Below are 23052 nucleotides of genomic sequence, written 5' to 3' on the forward strand. Positions count from 1 at the left end.
TCTGTGTAGCTGTACATTCATAAGCATGGATGAGGTACAGTTCAACACGTGAACAGTTTGCTCTGCTTTAGCAGCATGCTATCCACAAAGCTGTTATGTGCTCCACTGACATTCCAACTTCCTTAGAGTTACTTGTAGCAATACAGTATTAAATGATAAACCTGACAATGCTGATGAGCGCTTTATCTGTAAAATCGGGCCTTTTATAAAGTACACTTAAAGGCTCTCTTTTACCTGTTAAACAGAAACACACAGAGATAGGTTCTATCAAAACCTACAAATTCTGAGACACACACACACACACACACACACACACCTGATCAAAAGCCTTAACCAAACTACGTCATCATAAAAAACATCCTAAATATTTTACATTGAGCCTGACCTGATCTGTGTTAACTTCAATATATATATAAAAAAACTCAGCCCGTGCTGTGATACACTGCTCTAACCTCAAGTCCATGCAACCAGAAAAGAAAGTTTGTGACAGAGGGAAGTGATCAACACATTTTCTAGATGAGGCTCTGACTAGCTCACTGCAAGAGTCAAATTTGCAGTGCGACCTCATACTATACTACCTTCTTGTAGTTAGTTAACTTAGGTGAAAAGCTTTAAAAAAAAAAAAAAAAAAAAAAAAAGTAATTGTGTGTGTGGGTGGACAAACAAAAAAACTAAGCTAATCCACATCTGTAACAAACATGGCAGATCTGCCTGGACCCATTTGTTCTGTCAGTAGAGCGGAAACAGTAGTTTGAGAAAGATATAAAAAAAAACTTAAAAAAAAACTACCTTGATTCATGCACGCAGCAGTGCACAGACTCTCATCCTCATTTAAATCTAAACCAGAAAATTAAAAAAAAAAAAAGAAGCAGCTTTTGGGGAGGTTTGACAGTCCTCCAGTTAAAGCCCTAGCCAAGGAGAAAGGCCATGCAGCGACAGCATGAGGCAAAGTTCAAGAGGCTGCTGGTGGTGTGAGAGCACTCAGAAGCTTTGATCTTATGCTGAATGTTAACCATCTCAGTCCCCAGACTGACAGTTTTAAGAGTGAAGGCAGTTAAAAACACAAACAAGCACACAGATGCGTACGCCAACACAGAGGTGTAAAGTACATACTCTCGTGGAGGGTACTGACTTGCCCTCTAAACAACACACACAACACGCACTGCAGTGGCTGTAGACATGCAGCGACAGTTTAAAAGTGAGGAGTTGCTGTTGTCCACATGCACTTGTGTCGAAGAAAGGGGTGGGCAAAAATAAATTACCCATCATGCATGAGCATCATCTTTGCTTTTAAACCATAAAAAAATAGGCATGGATCTGCCTGAGAATTCAAAATAAAGAAAAAAACAACAAAAAAACCCCAGACATAGTGGGCCAGTGGAACAACGGCAGAGAACCGAGAAAAACCTTTTACCAGGACAAGTATATCGACAATACTGAGGGGAGAGACGAGGTTTAAAGTAGAGACAGACAGTTATAATACAAGGAGAACGTGGGGAATTCAATTGTCTGATACCTGCTTCAATCATCTCATAGAAATTTGTGTGGGAACGTGTAGCTAAAAACATTCTAATGAATTTAAAAGGCTTGACTTTGTGAGTCACCATTTACACACCTGGATAAAAACAAAGCCCATTGGAATAATCAACTAACAATTACATATCAGGCAATTTACGATCTGTGCAAAGTTTTTTTTTTCTTTTTATATGAATGCAAAACCTTTTTTTTTGTTTTGTTCTTTTTTTGATTTTTTTGTTTTGTTTTTTTTTCTTCTCTGAGTGAACAGGAGGCTTGTGACTGGGGGTAGGATCTGTACAGTACTGTTAACCAATCATTTCAAACCCCCCAATGAATCATGTGAGACAGGAAGCGAAGAGGCGACAATCAGGGCCATTTCCTCAGCGTGGTGGACATGTCTCTGATGACATCATCGTGACAGGGTTTGGTTGATTTGCCTCACTGCTCATGAGCAGCACTGGTGCCTCGAATCTGACCTGTTTTACGCAGCTGAATGAAAAAGAAAAGGCAGTAGTCAGCTTGTGTGTTGAATGTGTGGAAAAAGTCAAGTGATGCTTAAACTTTTTTTAAACAACTTTTTTTTAAACACAGATAACATTAAAAATAAACATTTTGCCCCACTTTAGTTCACATATTTTAGTTCAATGTACACAAACTAGACCTAAATGAGAGGCAGAAAACTGACATATGGCTAAGCCAAACACAAAAGAATTCTCTTTGCCAAACTGTTGATGTTTTAAGTCTGTTAGTAGAGAGCAATGTGCATGCAGCCGACTTCCAAAAATCAAAGAAAAAAAAACAAGAATAAGCATCACAAACACAAAACATGAGGAGGAAAAATGAAAGTGCCTGACGTGAAGGTGTGGGAGCTGAAAGAAAATCTTAAAATGTGAGCGAAAATGACAAACAGTAGCAGGCAGGAGGGGGAAAATGAAAATGATCACAATCCTATTCCTTATCTTATCATTGAAGGTTTTTACATACAATGTTTAAAATGTATTGGTCATAGATATTGAGAAGAATCTCTGTCTTACATGAATTTGTTGCAAACCCTCTTTTACTTATAACTTTCACTTATTACCTTTTGTTACCCCCATTCACAGAGGTTCAAATTATATTGCATTACATTCAGAGACATAACTACTTGTATAGTAGGTGTGTCAATTTCAACAGAAATATGTGTTAAAAATATATCCCACCCACTAACACATTACAAAATATGCCAAATAATTAGATTAAAGTGTTTAAAATATGAATATTTGATTAAAAAAGATTAAATTCAATTCAATCTGAAAAACTGCCTAAGAGAGGACTGTAAATCTGTCTTTGTGGAGTTGGCTTGTGAACACTCTGCCATCATTACCACGCGGTTGCTGTTAAATTATTTCAGACCTAATTACACTCCCATTGGGTCTAAGTATTTGAGAGTTTTATTTTGAAGAAAAACTACAACCATTAAGCTAGCTAATATATGTAATTAGGCTGCTGTTATTAAGTGTCATAAAACATAAAATTACTGAATAGAAGAAAAACCCTCAAACATTATTAATATGTTTTGCCTTTTTTCAGCTGACAGCAGCCTACTTATATTCCATAATTACAACATGCTCTTTCTCTGCGAGGGACATATCCATCTACCTGGTATAGCTGGCTTTACCAGGTAGGTGGATATGTCCCTCAGAGGTACCTACTGCCCCTGGTAGTGCTGCTGAATATAATTAAGAATCCTCATCGACAGCCTTAACGCTCATTCTAGTTTTGATTGTCATGAATACAAAAAAATAATTAAGAACTGAAATCCACAGTTCTTAATTAAAGAAATAAAAATAAAAACAGGAAATAAAGGAGATAAAGGGATAAAAGGAGAGGAAGGTCAGAATGAAAAAAATGACACTGGGATATAAAGTGTAAGAGACAAGAGAACACTGGTTGGTTCCAGATATAGGTTAAAAACAGCAGGACGACAACAGCCTGAAGCCATGGAGTGGAGACTGATCCATGCAGTGTAACCATCACTCATGATGAAACTTACTCAGCCTGCCTCTAGTGTCAGACCTACAGCAACGGGGTTCTACTCATCTGTGGCACAGGTGCCTCGAACATCTCCTTTCTGACGCATCTAATGTGAAATTCAGGAGCAAAAGGGTTAAATCGCGAACACGAATCATGTTGTGTCTTCTCCAACAGCCCGGTCAAATATTTCAAACCATTACCACAGATTTCCAAACATTTCTAAATATGGAGACAACTGTATGTAATTTCAACTTTAAACTACCCCGAGACAAGGACAGTTATTTCAGATTGGATTCTGTTTGAGTTAATTACCTCCTCAAGCTCTTTTTGAGTCTCCTCTTCCATCCGCCTGATGTCCTCCATGGTCAAACCCACCCATTTGTCAATCCAACAGAACAACTGGCGGTGGAAGTTGGTGAAAATACGCTTTTCTTGCTGTGGAAAACAGACAGACATTTAAATGGAAAAAAAAAAAAAGAATACCATAAAGGTTGTACAGCAGCTGAAATAAAGACAGATTTTCCAAAATACAGAAGTGCTTTAGTGACCAACAGCAAGAAAGATTTGTTTCCTTCATGTCTTTATGTCACATTCATCACACTTGTGTAAAACACAAGCCACACTCAACTCTAGCATGCAAAGACAGGACATAAATTGAAAAGCTTATCATGATAATAAAAACACTAAAAAAGTTAAATGTTTTTAAAAAAAAAAAGAAAGAAAGAAAGAAAAAGAAAGTGTACCTCAGTGACCTTAAAATACTTAAAGACTATATAAGACTTCTCCTTTATCTGATGAGAGAGGAGAGCATATGTTACCCTGTGGATGAAGTTTTCCACTTTGGTCTGCAGACCCCACCATTTGAACTTGACAGTGACCAGTTTGTATGCACACATGTAAGGACAATCTGCCTTCAGCTCACTCTGCAAAGAGCACACAGGAAAAGCATAAATAAAGACAGGATTAGGATTAAGAAACAAAGGACAAAAATGAGCAAGATTCTGTGTCCATGTCTGGTACCTTCCATTCAGGGCCTAAAGGTCCTCTGTCTGTTTTGGCTGAGTGAAAAAGCGCAGGGTCTTCTTCTGGCTTATAGTCCTGCAGGAGAGTCAAAGGAAAAGAAATCTTTAAATGTAGCAGAACATCAACTTGTCTGCTGCAGGAGCACAGAGAAGGCACGATTCTTTGAAGACTACAGATACTACACAGACTAGAGCCCAACGATTTTTCGGACCAATGTGATATTTGGCGATTAAAAATCTGATATCCCTGAAATTACTTCTTTACCCTCTACCAAACGTTGCTAGCTGGTTGTTCTGTTTGTGGTGTCCCAAATGTGTTGTCAACAAAGAAGATGCAGAGTCCCATCTAGTGGATAAACTATGGAATATCAACACTGAGTATTAAAAGGGTGCTGTTCCTGTCTCTTTTTTACATTTTTAATTTTCATTTCTTGGTCATAAATCCAGACACAAATATATCAGTTAAACTGCCAATATAGGCCGCTATATCACCCTGCCAATATATCAACACTGACGAAGAGCAACAATCTCTCTCTCTCTGTTACATGCCCTAAATCTTGCTGTCTCAGTCACACTGAATCCAGCCTACCCTTTCAGCAGAGTTCAGGATGGCCTGTAACACTGAAGAAGAGCAAGAACGTATCTCTGTTACATGCCCTAAATCCTGAGCTCAAGGTTTGCTGTGCTGTTTTAATCCATTAGCTTTGTTGGGAAAGTGTGGCGAATAGCTGGAGCAGATGGACATTTAGATTAAGCCTTGACCTCCACACTGATCCACTTAAGTCATTACTTTACAGGAGTCAGTATAAGAAACACTGGGACAATCGAGACCCACCTCAATGACAATGCCTTAATACCACCTTTAAAATTTTCAACCAGAAGTACAATGATTTATGTTCTAACTTATGGCCCAATGGATTACTGAGCTGCTCCAAAAGACAGATTTATAGTTTATTTAATAACACAAACTATAAGGGCATTCCTTTCAAGTCAGACGGTGACAAAATGTTAAATTGACAGAAGCAAAAGACATAGATCATAGTCACACAAAAGACAAATGAATAGATTATGCAGGGAGAAAATAATAAAACCATCTGCTGGGATACTGTGATAGCAGAATTAGGAATTTTAACAGGAACATTTTAAGCTGGACATACACTGCGATTTTTTCAGTCGCGTTATTCAGCTTCTACTCAAACTGCACGATTGACTCGCAGGGGTTAGACAGACACTGTGCGTCCATAACATGGAGGTTATAACAGAAAATCTGTCGCTCGCTCTCCCTTTTTCTCCCTCTGTCTTTCACGCACACAGATATGCACACCGCCACCATCAACTTTGCTAAATTGCTAATGAAAAACATTGATCAGGCAGCTGTGATTGAGCAGCAATGTCCATCCACGGTCGTTGTGGTCATGATAATTTTGTGAGGCCACGTTGACAGTGTTAAAAGTAACCTAGTCAGTTTTGAAGATTAACAATGGCTAACACTGAGCAGTGCTGGTTTTCTAACACTGGAATATTTCTAACATTTTGAGTTATTTTCCAGTGTTAGAAAATCAGCACTGCTCAGTGTTAGCCATTGTTAATCTGCAAAACTGACTAGGTTACCGGTACTTTTAAACATATAACATTGTCAAAAGTGTTAATTTAACACTCAACAGTGTTGTATTTAACACTCAGAGGTGTGGACCCATATAGACACTCTCTAGTGTTAATTTAACACTGGAGATTTTGCTGTGTACAAAGCTCTGTGTAGCTTTGAACATAATTTGACTCTTCTCCTGCACAAAATGAATTAAGCGAGCACAATTTACTCCAAATCAGTTACTCCAAATGTTATCAGATAACAGATGACAGAGCAAAAACAAGATATTTTGGTACTTATTCTTTCAGTTGTTTTCAGTGCTAATGACAGAGGTTAGTATGTATGCAGGAATGAATATAAAACCATATGCTTGACTGTGTTTTTGCACTTTTGGACATATAAACTTGTCTTTAATGTGTGATTTTATTCAATAAAATTCAAGTTATTTATAAAGTGCCAATTCACAACAGTGGTTGCCTCCAGGTGTTCAAACTGTAAAGCACTTTCTCAAATGTTATTACTATTGTTATTATTCAAGTTTATGAAAATATAATGGCAAAATGCAACAATCCTGTAAGTAGGGCTGGGCCATATTATACTGTTCATGGTAATACCGGTATAATGTTAAGCAATGATAAGAAAATGAAATATCACGATAGAATATGGATAAAACACGTATGCACAGAGCCTTTGTTTTCATACACACATGGTGGAAAAAGCATGACGGCGACGGAGAATGAGAAGGGCAAAAGCAAATCGTTGAATGAAACAGATGAAACAGAATTGGTTTGTAAAAATGGTGCAACTTTGGTTTTTGTCCGGCGCTCAAAAATCTGTTTAAAAAATGTTTTAGTGCGACTTTGGTAAGCTGTGAAGCTGCACCGCTTGATGGATTGTCGGAGCATTACGGCTACCGTAGTGAGGAGCCTCGCGGAGTGATACGAACTGTACTTCAACATAATATTATCGTATTGTGTGTGTATAACTAAATTGTGTGAGTAAAGTTAGACTTATCTGACTGTTTTTTACTACAGTTTCATGTTCCAAACCACCTCTTTTTGTGGAGTTGTAAAGTATTTTGTCTTGCATCAATTATATCGTCAAGTTATATCGTTATCGCAAATTTTCAAATATATATCTCGTGATAAACTTTTTTGGTCATATTGCCTTGCCCTACCTGTAAGTAAGGAAATCCTGCACAAAGTCATTTATCTGGTGAGCTGATCATCACAACACAGAGCATGTGATAATCAAATTAATGTTATCATGGTGATCCAGCCAGGTAAAAAGAGAACCACCTTTGTGACACTAAAAAGTTTGGTACCTGGCAAACCAACTAATCTATCTTCATAGTACAGCCCTCAGGTAATATAGTCCTGTTTGTGCTCTTGGTGATCCTTACATTTGATTTTGTTGTAGACATAGACAGGCTAAAGAACTTATTTTTGTAGTGAAGTGAAACTGAGTATTGATGGACACCTAATGGACCTACTCTCCTGTGATGGGTCCCTTTCAGATATCCTTTGAAAGCAATCAGCATTCAAACTATGCAGAGTCTATCACTCTGTTGCCTTCTCTCGAAGGTCCATACACGAAAGCATCTCATAGCCCCTGTGTAGGTTAAATTCCCACAGTCTTAAAAACAGCCTTAAGGCTGAAAACAAATTAATTCAAAGCTTTGTAAATTAGATATGGACTGGTACTGCTTTTATACTCAAAGACTTGTAAGAACACTCAAAGAGCTTTTTACAAGTCTCATTCACCCAATCACACACACATCCATATAAGTGATTTTTATTCTTTAGTCAAGCACTCTTCTAACATGTAAAAACAGTCACACTAAAATGGATACATACAGGCAAACTCTGAATTCAGCATTTTGCCCAAAGATACTTTGACATGCAGACTAGAGTAGCCAGGGATCAAGCCCCTAACCTTCTGACCCACTCAAACTCCTGAGGCACAGCTGCTTTACCTGCATAAGCAACTGTAAATACATAATTTTCTAGTTAAAAAAACAAAACAAAACAAAAAAACCCCATAAAGCCCTCACTTTTTTTTTTTAAGAAATGTGTTCCAGCAAAAATATTGTCCCGTATTCAGGTCTATTAAACTTTTTTTTAACTTCTTAATGTGTGGCTTATAGGAGATCTTCATTAAACATCATCCATAATCAAGACTCACCCCTGGGGCCACTTCTTCTTTGTTTGCAATATCTATGGGTACGACTTCGACAGTCCTCCACGTCTGCTCATCCAGTTCATGGACCTGCATAAAGAAAACAAAGTGGAAACATTTCAGTGCAAAACAGGGAGAAAAAGAGGCATTTGTTTTTCATTCAAATTTGTTGAGTCTAAACCAAATCACATGCAAATTCAAAACTGCCGTGTAAACTCTAACTTGGACCCTTCTATCATGCAAGTGTATGACAGAAAGATTTATCAACATAAGGCTGGCCAGCCTGTGTTTTGTGGCTTTTAAATAGGAGCCTGTATCTCAACATAGGGACATAAAAATCATGGACATTTCTCAGGTGTCTAAACATTTACTTCAACCCGCACTATCCAGCATTTCTCAATATTATATAGATTTTCCTTCCCCCTCTCATTTGACAGAATTTCAATGCACTGCTGGGATACCCCCAGCATTCCTTTTCACTTACATTTTCTACTGTTCCCATGTCAGGTTTGTGCCAGGTCTCGATCTTAATCATGAAGTCATCCTTCATGTACTCATTCTGAAAAGTAGGAGACAAATAACATTCTTTATATGTTGAAGTGAAGCAATGACAAGCTGTCACTCAGAAGTCAGGCAGGTCCCCTACACTGACAGTTACAGCTGATCTTGGCTGGTACCAACAACACTATGAATGGAAGGTTGTGAGACGTAAAACCTGCAGCTAAATCCAATTAACCAATCAGACTAAAGCAACACTGGTGATGCTATACCACTCAGCTCTGGTCTATTTTTAATATCAGTAACGCTAGTTAACTTGCCAGTAATGTAAAGCAATAGTGGGCTCTGAACTTCAAACATCAAAAGGACAGAGAAGCAAATATCAAGGAACAGAGAGTGGATCAAATATTTGTGGCATACGCTGATGAGCATTTGTTGCATACATAAAGTAATATCTGTTTACTTTATGCAAATGCAAACTGGCCTTATAAAAATTAAACAAATATGTCAATGAAAATTGTAGATTAAGTTTTATGTTAAAGGATTTGAAGCAGGTAGTGGAAGATGTCACATCAAACTCAACTTTGTGGAAGTTTCCTGGCATAAAAATGGGCTGTGATCATCTAACTTGGTGTTAGACCCCTCCTGTCCTAGAGGACATGGAATGGCTAATGGGTGGATTTTCTGGTGGGACTAGGCCTTTAACAACAACAAAAAAAACCTCCAAAAAGAGGTAATGAGTAACTCACCGTCACAACTGCAGAGTAAAAAGGAAAAGAGAAAAAAAAAGAGCATCAGTATCAAATAATTAACAAAAAACTGTACATTTTTAGTATTATTTGAAATGCATTTATAAAATGCCTATTTCTGTAGTGGCTAAGTGCACTATCAAAACTATTAAATAATAACAAGTCTAAGTTTCTTCTGTGCAAACAATTTATTTGCCAAGTATTTTGTAGTAAATAATAGAGGAATACGAGGCTCTTGTTCTATGGATCTCTCAAATTTCCCTGTCTCGGACTGCAGCTGGTAGTCCTTCTTCCTCAGCCTTGATGAGTTGGTCATAGCAGCGGATGAATCAGCCTTCCACCTGCTGCAAGTTCTGGTTAGAGTGATTCTCCCACTTGCAGTGGATCTCTGAATCAAAAGGTCTACTGTTGTCAGCTGCAGTCCAGGATGGTGGAAATACTGGGGAAAACATCTGAATCATACAGAGGACTTCCACAATTGCAGCCTGGCTGGCAAGCCAGCTGGTAGGGAAACATGAGATAGGAAGGGCTGTGGGTAACTAGTCACTAGCATCTACTACTGAATCAATTGCATATTTCCTCACAGACAAATTACTCGCCATAATTTTATCATTAATGCAATTCAAATAACACAAGCACACTTCTGCGTGTACTTACTAGTGCGACAGTATGGGTAGGCATTCCAAGCCTTTTCGTGAAAAACTAATGCTCCTTCTGGTGCAATCATCTTCACGTAACCCGGGACTTTACTGTTATGAAAGAGAAAATTAGACAATCCTTATACTTTCCAACTTGTGTCTTTCAAAGGCCATAAAACATTGTAACAGGGAGCAGACTGCGCTCTTTAAAACCAATAATAACTCTGTTTGTAAATGGCTATCATCTGAAATATTTAATCAATTCTCATGCTGTACATGTCTAGAGCTCTTACCCAAACCCATTTCCCGTAATCACATAATCACAAAGACCATACAATATACAGACGGTGGACAAAATAAGTTTAAACACCTGACATAAAGCCTGAACCTTTATGCACATTTTATCTATTTTCAGTTGAGGGACTAGACTTTTCATTTAAACTAAGGGAAAAAAAAACAGTCCCCTAAATGCATCACTTGCAGCGCGAAAGTAATTAACACATATACATCTAGTCTTAGACTATTAAAGTGATAAAAAATTTTAACTTTTTGACCAGCTCTCACATTCCCTTTCAGTCGATTCACTTGGTACAACACATGGATATCACACCCTCGCGTGTCCTGGCTGAAGAAACTTTTATTCACACCTTTAAGGCAGATGACGTGTGATGACACACGCACGGCCCCGCCTGCACATATAGCCGCTTTCATCACAGTCATCCCTCAGTTCTTACGCTCTTCACCTCGCTGAGAACACCTCTGCTGAGTTGGTCTAGCTAGCTGCTGCTAGTTAGCGCCGTTGTCTGCCGACTTGAACTTAGCTTAACTGCCCCTGTTGGTGTTAGCCTCCAGTGCGCAGTTGGTGTGTAGGCTGCCCGCAGAGCGCTAATTTCGAGTTTTTCCTGTACAGCGTTTGGCTTTGCGGTTTGGAATAGACTCCTAACCAAAGCGAGCAAAGCAGAAATCTTCTGTTCGCCCCTGTCCTCAGGGGTGTGGTTTCTCTTTGCACAAAAGTGACCAGCACGATGCCTGCCCTGTCTGCCTGGCGATCATCAACGCTAGGAGACCGTTGATGGAGCCCGAAGCCTATGGGTTTTGTCGACGCTCGACCCCGGAAAGACAGGTGACGTTTGTGGAAAATGTGCTGGGAGGGACGGCTGTCGCACGGCATGACCTTTTCCTTTTCGAGTCTGGAGCTCTGGCTTCATCAGAGTCCGAAGACGAGGATTATCCGGTCGATGTCCCCGCAATTAGCTGGGCTGACCACATGGAATACGGTGATGGGTTAGCTGATGATGAGCTGGAACCATGCAGGAAGACGATGACGTGCTGGACATCGGCCTGGACATCGATGGTTTGTCAGAGGATAAGCAGGAGTGTTCACTGTCGTCCCAATATGCCGCCGCTGCTGCGCCGGTCGGGAATGATGACACTTCTCTTTTTTTCCCCTGTTTCGCCGCGCTTCTGAAAAGCTGCAATTGGACAGGCCCTCTCCTCCGACAGCTCAGAAGCCGTTCAATTGGCAGGCTTTTTCCTCCCTCCGGAGCCCGCAACGACCAAAACCCGCCTTCCCATGTTCCCATACTTTGTCTGCCAGCTAACGGCATCATGGGACAAACCTCTGTCTACCTGCGTGTGATGACAGGTAGACAGAGGTTTGTCCCACTGTGCCCGGCTATGGACAGTGCATGGAGGGCGACGGCACCAAGGAGACTGGCTTAGCTAACCCACCCCCTATGGAGCCATCACCATGCTCCAGACGTACCAGGTGATGTGCCTGGTTCCTGGTGACAGCACCGCTGGCACCTCTTCTTAACAAGGTCAGAGTTGCCATGGATTACACCCTCTGCACTGTGCAGTGCTTTCCCTGGGCAGACGGATGGCATCGACAGTAGTGGCGCAGAGGCACCTATGGCTGACCCTCTCTGACGTCCCGGATAGGGACAGAGCTGTATATCTGGACGTACCAGTGTCTGCGGCTAGGTTATTCTGACATTCACTTGAGGCCATTCAGGCTAGACTCGACTGAAGCAGACAGAAGCTCTGCGCAACATCATCATTAGGCGAAGTCCAAGCCCGCAGCTAGCTCTCACAGGCCCACCGCTCCTCTGCCGACTGGCAAGAGACCGGCGCCCACTGCTGTAGTGGGTGTGCCACCAGCGGGGGCACATCCTCCAGCCCGAGCTCCACGCCAGTTGGCCTAGAACAAAGGCCCACCCTCGGACCCCTGGCAGGACCTGACGCCCAGGAGGAAGAAGCCTCAGCCCTCCTAGTTGTGGTTTCGAGGGGTCTAGCGGCAGGAAGACGCTGTTCTTACCCCTCTGTTGCCGCCCAAGAGGTGCCACTTAAGTTCTGTTCAGGTTGTCAGCCCCAGAAGGCGCTGCACTTTCCTAACACTGTCTCCCAAGCACAACGCCCTGCACACAAAATGCCTCAAGTTGTAAATGTTCAGGTGACCACATCAAGTGTTCCACCTGTTTTTCATTGTTGTGCCCCAGGAAAGGTGCCTCCAACAAAATGTATGAATGTACATGTTCCCATATTACAATCAATAAAGAGTGTTGTTTATTCTCAAACAATCACAAATGCTCAGCCTGCAGGCAGAATGAGCCAGGTCAGGCAGCTGGCTGCTCACTTGCCTCAGTGGTGGGCTTGCGCCCCTCTCAGTGAGTGCTGCGAACCGTTGCCATGGGTTACCGGTTGTAGTTCAGGGTCAAGCCGCCTCTTTTCCGGAGAGTCGTAAACACGACTGTCGGCACCGAAGCGGCCATGATACTTAGAGAGGAAATAAAGTTGTATTGCAGAAAAGAGCAAGACGAGTGGTCCCTACTTTGGAGACAGACAAAGGTTGGTACAGCCGTTATTTTGTTGTTCCGAAAAAAGGGAGAGGGCTTTGGCCCATCCTCAACCTGCGAGTCTTGAACACGTATCTACGAACGTACAAGTTCAAGATGCTAACACTCAGACAGCTCTTGAGTGCAGTTGGCCCAGGAAATTGGTTTGCAAGAATCGATCTAACAGATGCTTATTTTCATGTAGCTATACACCCGAAACACAGGCAGTTTCTGGGGTTTGCATTCAAGGGCGTAGCCCTACAAATACCTGGTGCTGTCGTTCGGGCTGTCACTCGTTCCTCGCACCTTTGCGAAATGTGCCGAGGCAGCGCTAGTGCCCCTCAAAGAGACAGGCATCCGCATCTTAGCCTACCTAGACGACTGGGCTCTCGTAGCTTGCTCCAGAGAGCAGGCGGAGACACAGCTGTCGCTGGTTCTGTCACACATTCAGACACTGGGGTTCTCTGTGAACTTTCAAAAGAGCTCGCTTATCCCAAGTCAGCAGATTTCTTTCCTTGGTTTGGAAATATGTTTGCTTTCCAGCCACGCATATTTGTCGGAGCACAAACTGGCCGCGTTTCATCGCTGCCTCGCTCAGTTTCAGCTTGGACGCAGACTCCGTTTCCAGATATTACATTTGTTGGGCATGATGGCATCTATGATCGCCGTAGTGCCACTTGGACTGTTAAAGATGAGAGCGTTTCAACGCTGGACTCTCTCTCACCGCCTGTGTGCATCATGTCTCCTCCGGAGGAGGCCGACGGTAACTGCGTCTTGCATGCTAGCGCTCTGTCCTTGGAGGGAGCCCGGGCTGCTGCATCAGGGCTCTCGGATTGGGAGGGTGTTGTTTCGCAAGGTGGTGTCCACAGATGCTTCCCTAAGAGGGTGGGGAGCGCTGTACGAGGGTGCATCAGTGAGAGGGATCTGGTCGACAGCCCAGTGCGAGCTGCACATCAACCACTTAGAGCTGTTAGCAGTGTTCTTAGCTCTCAAACATTTTCGTCCAGTCCTGGAGGGCCAGCATGTCTTAGTCAGGATGGACAATTCAACAGTGGTATCCTACATAAACAGGCAGGGGGGTAAGGCTCAAGTAGATCTTTTTGCCTCCAGGGTAAATACTCCCTGGCCCCTGTTCTTCTCCATAATGGACCATGATGCACCCTTGGGCATGGACACACTAGCGCACCAATAGCCACACGTGCTCCTGTATGCATTTCCCCCAGTGGAAATGATATCTCCAGTTCTAGAGAGAGTGCATCAGCAGTCTCTCTCTCTGTTGTAGTGGCCCCTTGGTGGACCACAAGGTCGTGGTATGCAGAGATAATCAGCCTGCTAGCAGCGAGTCCTTGGCAGCTTCCTCTCTGCAGGGACCTCCTCTCTCAGGCGGGAGGAGAAGTGGTTCATCTGCGCCAGGATCTGTGGCGTCTTCGTGCTTACCTGCTGAGAGGTTAAACTTGATTGCCAAGGGTTTGCCGCCTAGTGTGATAGCGACAATTCAGAACACTAGTGCCTCATCTACTAGAGGCTTGTATGCTTACAAATGGCGAGCCTTCGAGCAATGGTGCCAGGTCCGCCATACTCTCCCATTTCAGTGCTCTATTGCGGATGTTTTGATATTTCTGCAGGAGCTGCTGGATAAGGGCCTTTCATTTTCAACAATTAAGGTTTATTTAGCAGCTATATTTACATGTCATATTGGCTTTGACGGGGTGACACCAGGTGTACATCCGCTTGCCATACATTTTCTGAAAGGAGTTCGCTGGCTGAGACCCGTGCTTAAGTCCAGTGTCCCTGCTTGGGACTTGTCTTTGGTGCTGGAGGCCCTTTGAAGCCCCACGTTTGAACCCACTGAGTCTGTGGATGTGAAATGTCTTTCATATAAGACTACTTCTCGCTTTGGATTCGGCAAAGCGAGTGGGTGACCTTCATGCACTGTCTGTGCATCCCTCCTGCACACAGTTCTCTCCTGATGGCCACAAGGTCGTATTGCGTCCAAATGCTGCCTATTTTCCCAAGATCATGCCTGCATCTTATAGCTCAATGGAGTTTGAGTTGCTGAACTCCCCTCCTTTGGCATCTGAGGGGCAGAGGAGGATGCATTCTATTTGTCCAGTGCATTGAGCGCACTCAGAATGTGCGTTTATGTGACCAGCTGTTTGTCTGCTTCGCTAATCCAACTTGAGGTAGAGCTCTGTCTAAACAGAGGCTGTCCCATTGGATGATAGAAGCTATCTTACTGGCTTACAGCACCAAAGGTCTTGCTTTGCCCCAGGGGTTGAGAACTCATTCCACCAGGGGGATAGCGACCTCATGGGCTCTTTTTAAAGGGGTGCCTGTAGCTGATATTTGTGCGGCAGCTAGTTTGGCATCACCGCACACTTTTGTGTGGTTTTATTGGTTGGACGTTACAGCCCCTTCGGTGGCTCGTCCTTTCTGCTGGGTCTACCACTCACTAAGGTGGTGGTGGTGGTCCGATTCTGGTTCGGTAGCTACTCTGCGGGGCGTGTATATATGTCCCATACTTATGTGTTGTACCGAGTGAATCAACTGAAAGGGAACGAATAGTTATGTCTATAACTTCTGTTCCCTGTAGGAGAGGAACACCTGTTTGAGGGTTAAGAGTAGGTTTTAGGTTTTAAAATTAGAATTAGGTCAGGGGTACTGATTTGGCACCTCTCTCTACACAGTGTAAAGCAGGCAGCAGTTACACTGGATGAAACCAGGAACAGACAAGAACTTTGCATATACAGAGCCTGTCAATCAAACAAATCATCCTTATTGAGTGTTTAAGTAATTAGGTCAGACTAATTGTCTCTTATAGAGGACCCTATGATTTCCCCTTCATTCCTCTACGAAAGAAAATTAATTTCAAAGCCTTGCCTTTTTAGATGATATATTTTATGTGTGTACTGTCCCTTCTCTCCATCCTTCTCATAGGGTTCATTCTTCAGCACTTCAATGCCTTCTCCTCCTCCTGTCTCATTTTTGCTGGCCTCAGCCACAGAGTACAGTTGCCCTACTTGATACTGCAAGAAATGGGAACACAAAGAAGACAGAGTGGAAATCAGCTTTGACTACAGTGAAAAATCCTTAGATTAACTGGAAGGATTGTGAAAGGCTTTGCGGGCCCTTGAAGCCTGTGAAGGCACATAAGTGCAAAGATGGAGTATCACTAACAGCAACTAGAACCAACATAGGAAGTAATTGTCGGTATTAATGTACATTAAAAAAGCAATGTTGGGCTGCACGTTCGTTTACAAGAGTCTAGCAACATTTTAAACAGCATTTCAGTCACTGAGTTGTACACTTAAAGGTTTTAAACACATTTTTACAAGCCCATCAATAACATCTTTATATTTGTACATTTTATCTTTAAAAAACAAAAACAAAAAAACTTTGTCCCTTTATTTGGACTTGTATGCCTAATGTATGTCCACCATCGTGATATTAATGGTTATTTGACAAAATGTGCTTCACAATACGAGCAGTAACAAACTAATAAAAAAGACCCAAACAGACTCATATAGAAAATCCTTCACTGTGTTGAGAAAAAAACAACACAGCAAAACAATTATTTCTTGTAGAATCCCAATAATAACCTCCATTAGAAGTGAAAGTTATTAAAGACTAAACAGAAGTCTAGTTTTGAGATTACACACACACACACACAAAAAAAGAGCATAAAAGCATCATTGCTGTTAAGTCAACAGCCAGAATGCAGTTCAAAAGGTTGAGTCTACACCCCCAGTGTAACTCTGATCTCTGCAACACACAGCCTGTCCCAATAACATCAGTAGTCTCTAACAAAGGCTTTTTGTCTTAATATGAGGTTCAGACTAAAGCCAGCGTGGATGAACATTTTCTGTGTAAGACAAACACAATACTCCCTCTATTTTATCAAAATATTACAATAACACAGTGAATTTAAATAATATGCCCATATATATTTTAAGAGAACATGTAGGCAATAATACTCACCTCTTCTACAGAGACTGGCAACACTACACGGCTGCAAGGAGGATATGACAGGAAAAGAAGAGAGAAACAAATAGGTTAAAGACTTAAAAGATATGAATAAAATATGAATAAAATTCCATTTTTAAAATAGAACCAAGCTGATCAAATGTTAAGGATTAAACACTCTTTTGGATGGCTGTAAGGAGACAGATGCCACTGCCTAAAAACTTTTATGAAATGGTTCAACATTCCTAAAATTTTGCTTCTTTAAAAACATTTTTTTGCTATAAATGTTTACCAGTCTGAATGTTAACACGTCAGTGAGTAACTGAGTATAGTATATGGCTGTAGCTGAACTCCAATTACTAAGTAGCAATAGTTTTCTGATAAAATTATGAGCAAGCACTTGATAACAGTGTGAAGGAGGAACGTTGTTTCGAAGAAACAGGTCATCTGCTGCCAGAACCTCCGAGGTGAGGGGAAACAGATGCACCTAGCAGATGCAGCTATGGTCCGAATTTCAAAATCCTACGTTCGCATATACAAGATTTTCAGAAAACGTGACAGAGAACTCTCAGTGACCTTAAGGTCGAGGTCACTGAGATTTTAACTTGTACAATATTTTTAGTAGATACACCTAGGGCTGTGCTATATGACCAAAATCTCATATCTCGATATAAGAATTCTATCATCGATAACGATATAAATCACAAAAATGTAACATTTTCTGTAAATTCTGTGACTCTCGGGCAGCTCGACTTGCGGGAAGTGTTTCCAGCTGCATCAAAGAATACATACAGGCTCAAGTGCATACATACACCCACACCAATACTCGGTTAAATGTCCCTTAGCAAATTGGACCTTGGCCAAATGCTTTTGGTAGCCATCAACAAGTTTCTGGCTGGATATCTGGCCACTCTCAGAAATGGTTTCATTTAAATTAGTTTGTTTCATCCAGCTTTTAGGCATAGTTCACAAGTTAGGCATGAGGTTGGAGCTTGGACAGTCCATTCCAGAATCTTAATGAGCCATTTCTAAACAACTGCACATCAGTTTAACCTTCCTGTCATGTTTGGGTCAACTGTACATGAGTATAAATTATTCAGATGTGTAACCACTTTCCCAAGTGGTTCAATAAATCAAAACTTGTGATCAAATATTCAGCCAATTTCATGCTAGATGCTTGTTAACGCCTACCAAAAACATCTTTCAAGGTGCAGTTGGCTAAGGGACATTTAATAAAATATTGAATGCATTAGTAAAAATCCAAAATAATTTCAAACTTCTGCAACCAGTTCCTGTTTTTTAAAGCCAATAAAAGATACATTCTGTACAATCATTTCATCTTAGCTAAAGAAGAGTTGTAAGAAATCATTAAACCCCCCAAATTACCATCAGATATTGTGTATCTATTAAGCTGTAATCCCCACTAAAATTGAAACTTAAATAGTTACCTTTTAAAAACTAGATTTGACAAACCTACTGTTTCAAGACAATTTAGTAGTAGTAGTTCTAGTTAACCTTAAACGTATTAAAATAAGAGCTACTAGACCTGAACTATTATATGCATATTGCAGCTTAATTACAAAATGAAGAAAACCACCAAACAGACAGTAACGAATTCTTTTTTGCTTAGATCTTCATGTCCTCATTAATAAAAAATACTCCTAGACTGGCAGATTTGGCACCCCACCATTTATAATAATAATAATAATGGATTGGATTTATATAGCGCTTTTCAAGGCACTCAAAGCGCTTTACAATGCCACTATTCATTCACTCTCACATTCACACACTGGTGGAGGCAAGCTTTACCTAAACACCTACTGATTAATCAAGTGTGTGTTCTGTTGTGTACTCAATGTCTACTGTATATAAACACTACTGTGTGCTACACAATATTATACTTCAGAATATCTACATAATTTGCATAATGCATGCAATTTTCAAAGGTACAAAAAGTTGTGTCACTGGCAATCATTAAAGGTGACTTATTTGCTCATTTTCACCTAGTTTTTGTCAGTACATCAATAATCAATACATTACAACATATATTTAAATCTTCAGCATTTAGTGTCAAAGAACAATCATAACCCCAAACTGTATTTACATTGACTAATACTCACTATGTGTAAATGGTAAATGGCCTGTATTTATATAGCGCTTTACTAGTCCCTAAGGACCCCAAAGCGCTTTACATATCCAGTCATCCACCCATTCACACACACATTCACACACTGGTAATGGCAAGCTACATTGTAGCCACAGCCACCCTGGGGCGCACTGACAGAGGCGAGGCTGCCGGACACTGGCGCCACCGGGCCCTCTGACCACCACCAGTAGGCAACGGGTGAAGTGTCTTGCCCAAGGACACAACGACCGAGACTGTCCAAGCTGGGGCTCGAACCGGCAACCTTCCGATTACAAGGCGAACTCCCAACTCTTGAGCCACGATCGTTAAAAATAATGGCAGCGAAAAGGTCTACACCAGCGGTGTCGAACTCCAGGCCTCGAGGTCCTACAGGTTTTAGATATCACCCTGGGTCAACACACCTGAATCAAATGATTAGTTCGTTACCAGGCCTCAGGAGAACTTCAAAACATGTTGAGGAGGTAATTTAGCGATTTAAATCAGCTGTGTTGGATCAAGGACACATCTAAAACGTGCAGGACACCGGCCCTCGAGGTCTGGAGTTCAACACCTGTGGTCTACACTGAAAATGACCTTCTTGGGTTAAAAAGGCCAAAGGCCAAACTGGCTTGTGAAGACATACCAGTACTTGAATTTCAGACATCACAGACAAATGCAGTACAAGTACTCTGGTGCTCAGACACAACCTTTATTAAAGTTTGAATTATAAGCAGCTTTATTTGTTTCTCTTGCTACAACAAATAACAGTGTAAATTTATAGCTAAAATAATGAGTAAATGAATTGATTAGTTATAGAATGAATTAGTAATAGTCAGTTAAATATTCATGTAGAATCCCTTAAAATGTCAGGATTCTTAAATGTAATAATATGACTAAAAAAAATCTATTTCTACAGTGGTCCTACAGTGATACAACAGGCATCTTTTCATCCTAAGTGGAAATTCATTCTACCATTATTTCCCACAGTCTGAAAGCTCTGTATTCATATGCACATGCACATCCCTTAACTATCGCTTTGAAATTTCAGCAAATTGTATTTGCTGATCATCTATATATTTCAGCTGCCTTTCCAGTGCAACTGTCTGGGAATGTAGCTGCAGAAGGTAGTCCTTGCTCTGCTAACGAATAGAGGGCCTAACCAGATTCTTGAGCAAAGGAAGAACTACTACATGTGCCGTTAAATGTAACATTGCACATTTTTCACAAAGTCAATTGAAATAGCTGCACCAAAGCTGCTTTATAAATAGTATTATTTAGTACCGAAAATCGGTTGTACTAAGAAAGTAATTATGCCTGACATAAAAACATCATAATTAATGCTCATGTTCAACGTATACAATCACACACGTGGCAGTGGGCTAAACCAGCCCAGTGTAACATATCAAAATGTAAGGTCAGCCTTACAGCATTAATATTAGTCATCTGTGACTCAATTCTATCAAGTCTAACATCAAAAGTACCACACATTTACCAGTGGCAGTGGCTTACAGTTATTTTTTGCATCAAACCAATTTTGCATGGGCTAAATGTTCAGTGTCATGAAAGGCTGAAAGACATTAAAGCTGTAAGGTTGTTTTGTTTTGTTTTAAACTAAAAATCTTAAATTATTTAAAATTGCATTATCCAGCAACAAAAAGAAAAGAAGATACATACTACAATCAGTTCAGAATTTTATAATACGTGATTAACCAGTAACAACACAAGCTTATGTTTAGGAATTTTTTTTAATATATTGAGATATAAGCCATTAATGAAAGATTAATTTCATTAACCAGTATATTTGTTTCTCCCTCCGTGAGACTACGTTAGTTGCTTTTAACCAACAATTTTTATAGATATTAATAGTCCTGGCTCTGATACTGAAGTACTGTATGGAATCGAACCCATTCTGTGCTATCCCCTAACAACAGGTAGCCTCCCGTTATATGTAGGCTACACAGGTTAGCCACGCAGTGAATGCTAGATTTAATAAGAAAGAATGAAAACGTCCACTGCATAGTTTCAATCCACCCGATTGATGGGCAGAAATATTAAGAGTAATTGTTTTAACAATTACGCATCATTAATATAGTGTTCGTGTTAGCTGCCCAGTTTTAGAGGGTTAACTTTATACCACTAGCGCAACAAACTAACAGCAAAGTAGTTAGTCCTTCCATAACCCCATGCTAGCTTGTAGGCTATAGCTGACGTATGGTACGGGGGAGTACAGACAATAAACCCTGCATAACTATTTCCTAACAATAAGCTCTCTTCTGCTTTAACAATGAGTTGTACTAGCAGCTGATTGTGGACTTTTAAATAAACTCGGTTGTCAGAGAATTGTCATGCTAGCCGCTACAGCTAACTTAGCCAGCTAGCATAAATGGTAAATCCGACAGAAGGACCCTTAATCTCTCACTCACGGGACCAAAGCTTAACGTAACGGCATTTCAGAGATATAACACGCTGCTACATGGCTAGCTGCAGTCACGTTGGCAATACAGCAAACCGTCAAAGTAGTACTAACTCGCTGAATGTGCAAAAGGCTTATGTGTGAGCGGTGCAGCCTTTTTATGTAACTCGTTTTCATTAAGAAGCTAATTATCCCCTCTGCATCTACAACTCAGAAGCTAACTGTAGCTTGTACTAGCAACGCCTTAAAAAGACCGGTGGGTCCCGTTATCCACGTCCTGATCCAACCTGCTCACAAGCTGGCTTTTTACAGACTACAGGAGCGTAAAATACAGCGAACGACAACGCTAAATGAAACACACATGCGTACTTCTCAATAATCAAATGTGGGACCGATCTGAATACCCTACTAAACGCACTAAAAAAACATTTTTTAAAAACATTTTCACACTCACTATTCCTTGATGAGCACCATCTTCGTCACACGGGCTGCGGCTGCGCAGTGGTAATCGACACCCGATCAACAAGTCAGTTCCGCCCTCCGGGAAAAATCTGATTGGCTGAAACATCCACACCATTGTTCATGTAATACTGTACCTCTGTATTCCATTGAACACTATGTTAATGTATTTGTCACTACTATGATATGTTCAGTGATATTTATTATGGCGAAATATACATAAATACAACTCACTATTTGCCATGTTTTTGGAATAAAAAACTAACAGCAGAAACAAGTATAGTAATTAACAAACCACTGTTTGCTCTCAGGGTACTTAGTGGACAATTTGTTTTCCGTGATCTAAACTTTAAAACTTAATTTTGGTAGGTTTATATCACAATTAGGTTTGGTAGCTTTTGGTCCAGATCTAGAAAAATACTAACTGGCTTGGCTTGCACAGCACTTGGACCGATTTCACTTGGAATTTCCATAATATATTTTAATATGTACCTATATTTTAATACTCATACTTTTCTATAAATTCAAGACTTTTACTTCTAACAGTGTGATATAGCTAGTTTTTAAAAATAAGTAATTGATTGGGTGAACATCGATGCAAGAATATACATGCTGCCTGCTCTATGGCTTATCGTCAGACTAGAGGAACAGGGCGTTGTTTGAAACAGGGCGGATCGCTTGGAACGCCAGGCTAGCAGGTACTAAAAAAGTACCTGGTACCTATGAACTAATGGAAAACCCTGAAAACCATAGCGAACCATGCCGATTGGATCCCAGTAGGTACTAATCGAAAAGGGGATCAAGGAAAAGGTGTAAGTTTGCCTACCAGCCTGGCATTGGAGCGGATGATGCCGTCATTCACCTCCTACATCGTTCCCTCGCTCCCCTGGAGACCGCTGGAAGCACTGTGAGAATCATGTTCTTTGATTTCTCCAGTGCCTTCAACACCATTCTTCCCTCGGTTCTAAAGGACAAGCTGGTGAACTCTGGAGTGGACCATCACCTCACTGCCTGGATTTTGGACTACCTCACCGACCGACCACAGTATGTGAGG

At 41.0% G+C, this 23052-nt stretch overlaps 1 protein-coding gene across 2 annotated transcripts; it reads right to left on the reverse strand.

Moving 5' to 3' along the window:
• Nucleotides 1-627: 627 nt before the first annotated feature.
• Nucleotides 628-22064, reverse strand: pitpnb (phosphatidylinositol transfer protein, beta). 2 transcript variants are annotated; one of them, XM_005720028.1, is made up of 12 exons: nucleotides 21994-22063; nucleotides 17017-17047; nucleotides 15919-16064; nucleotides 10224-10315; nucleotides 9567-9574; nucleotides 8804-8878; nucleotides 8326-8409; nucleotides 4552-4629; nucleotides 4350-4454; nucleotides 3844-3966; nucleotides 3551-3637; nucleotides 1943-2007 (listed from the first exon to the last, which is right to left on the reverse strand). In XM_005720028.1, the coding sequence occupies exons 1-11, from the start codon at nucleotides 22011-22013 to the stop codon at nucleotides 3590-3592; spliced, it is 810 nt and encodes a 269-aa protein (XP_005720085.1). In that variant the 5' UTR covers nucleotides 22014-22063; the 3' UTR covers nucleotides 1943-2007; nucleotides 3551-3589. The 2 variants fall into 2 exon arrangements, with proteins under 2 accessions (XP_005720084.1, XP_005720085.1); XM_005720027.2 differs by lacking the exon at nucleotides 3551-3637 and having other exon boundaries at nucleotides 628-2007; nucleotides 21994-22064.
• Between the last annotated feature and the right edge of the window lie 988 nt (nucleotides 22065-23052).

The sequence above is a fragment of the Pundamilia nyererei genome, unplaced genomic scaffold (assembly GCF_000239375.1).
Source record: "Pundamilia nyererei isolate P.nyererei 1_Seehausen unplaced genomic scaffold, PunNye1.0 scaffold00002, whole genome shotgun sequence".
NCBI lineage: Eukaryota > Metazoa > Chordata > Actinopteri > Cichliformes > Cichlidae > Pundamilia > Pundamilia nyererei.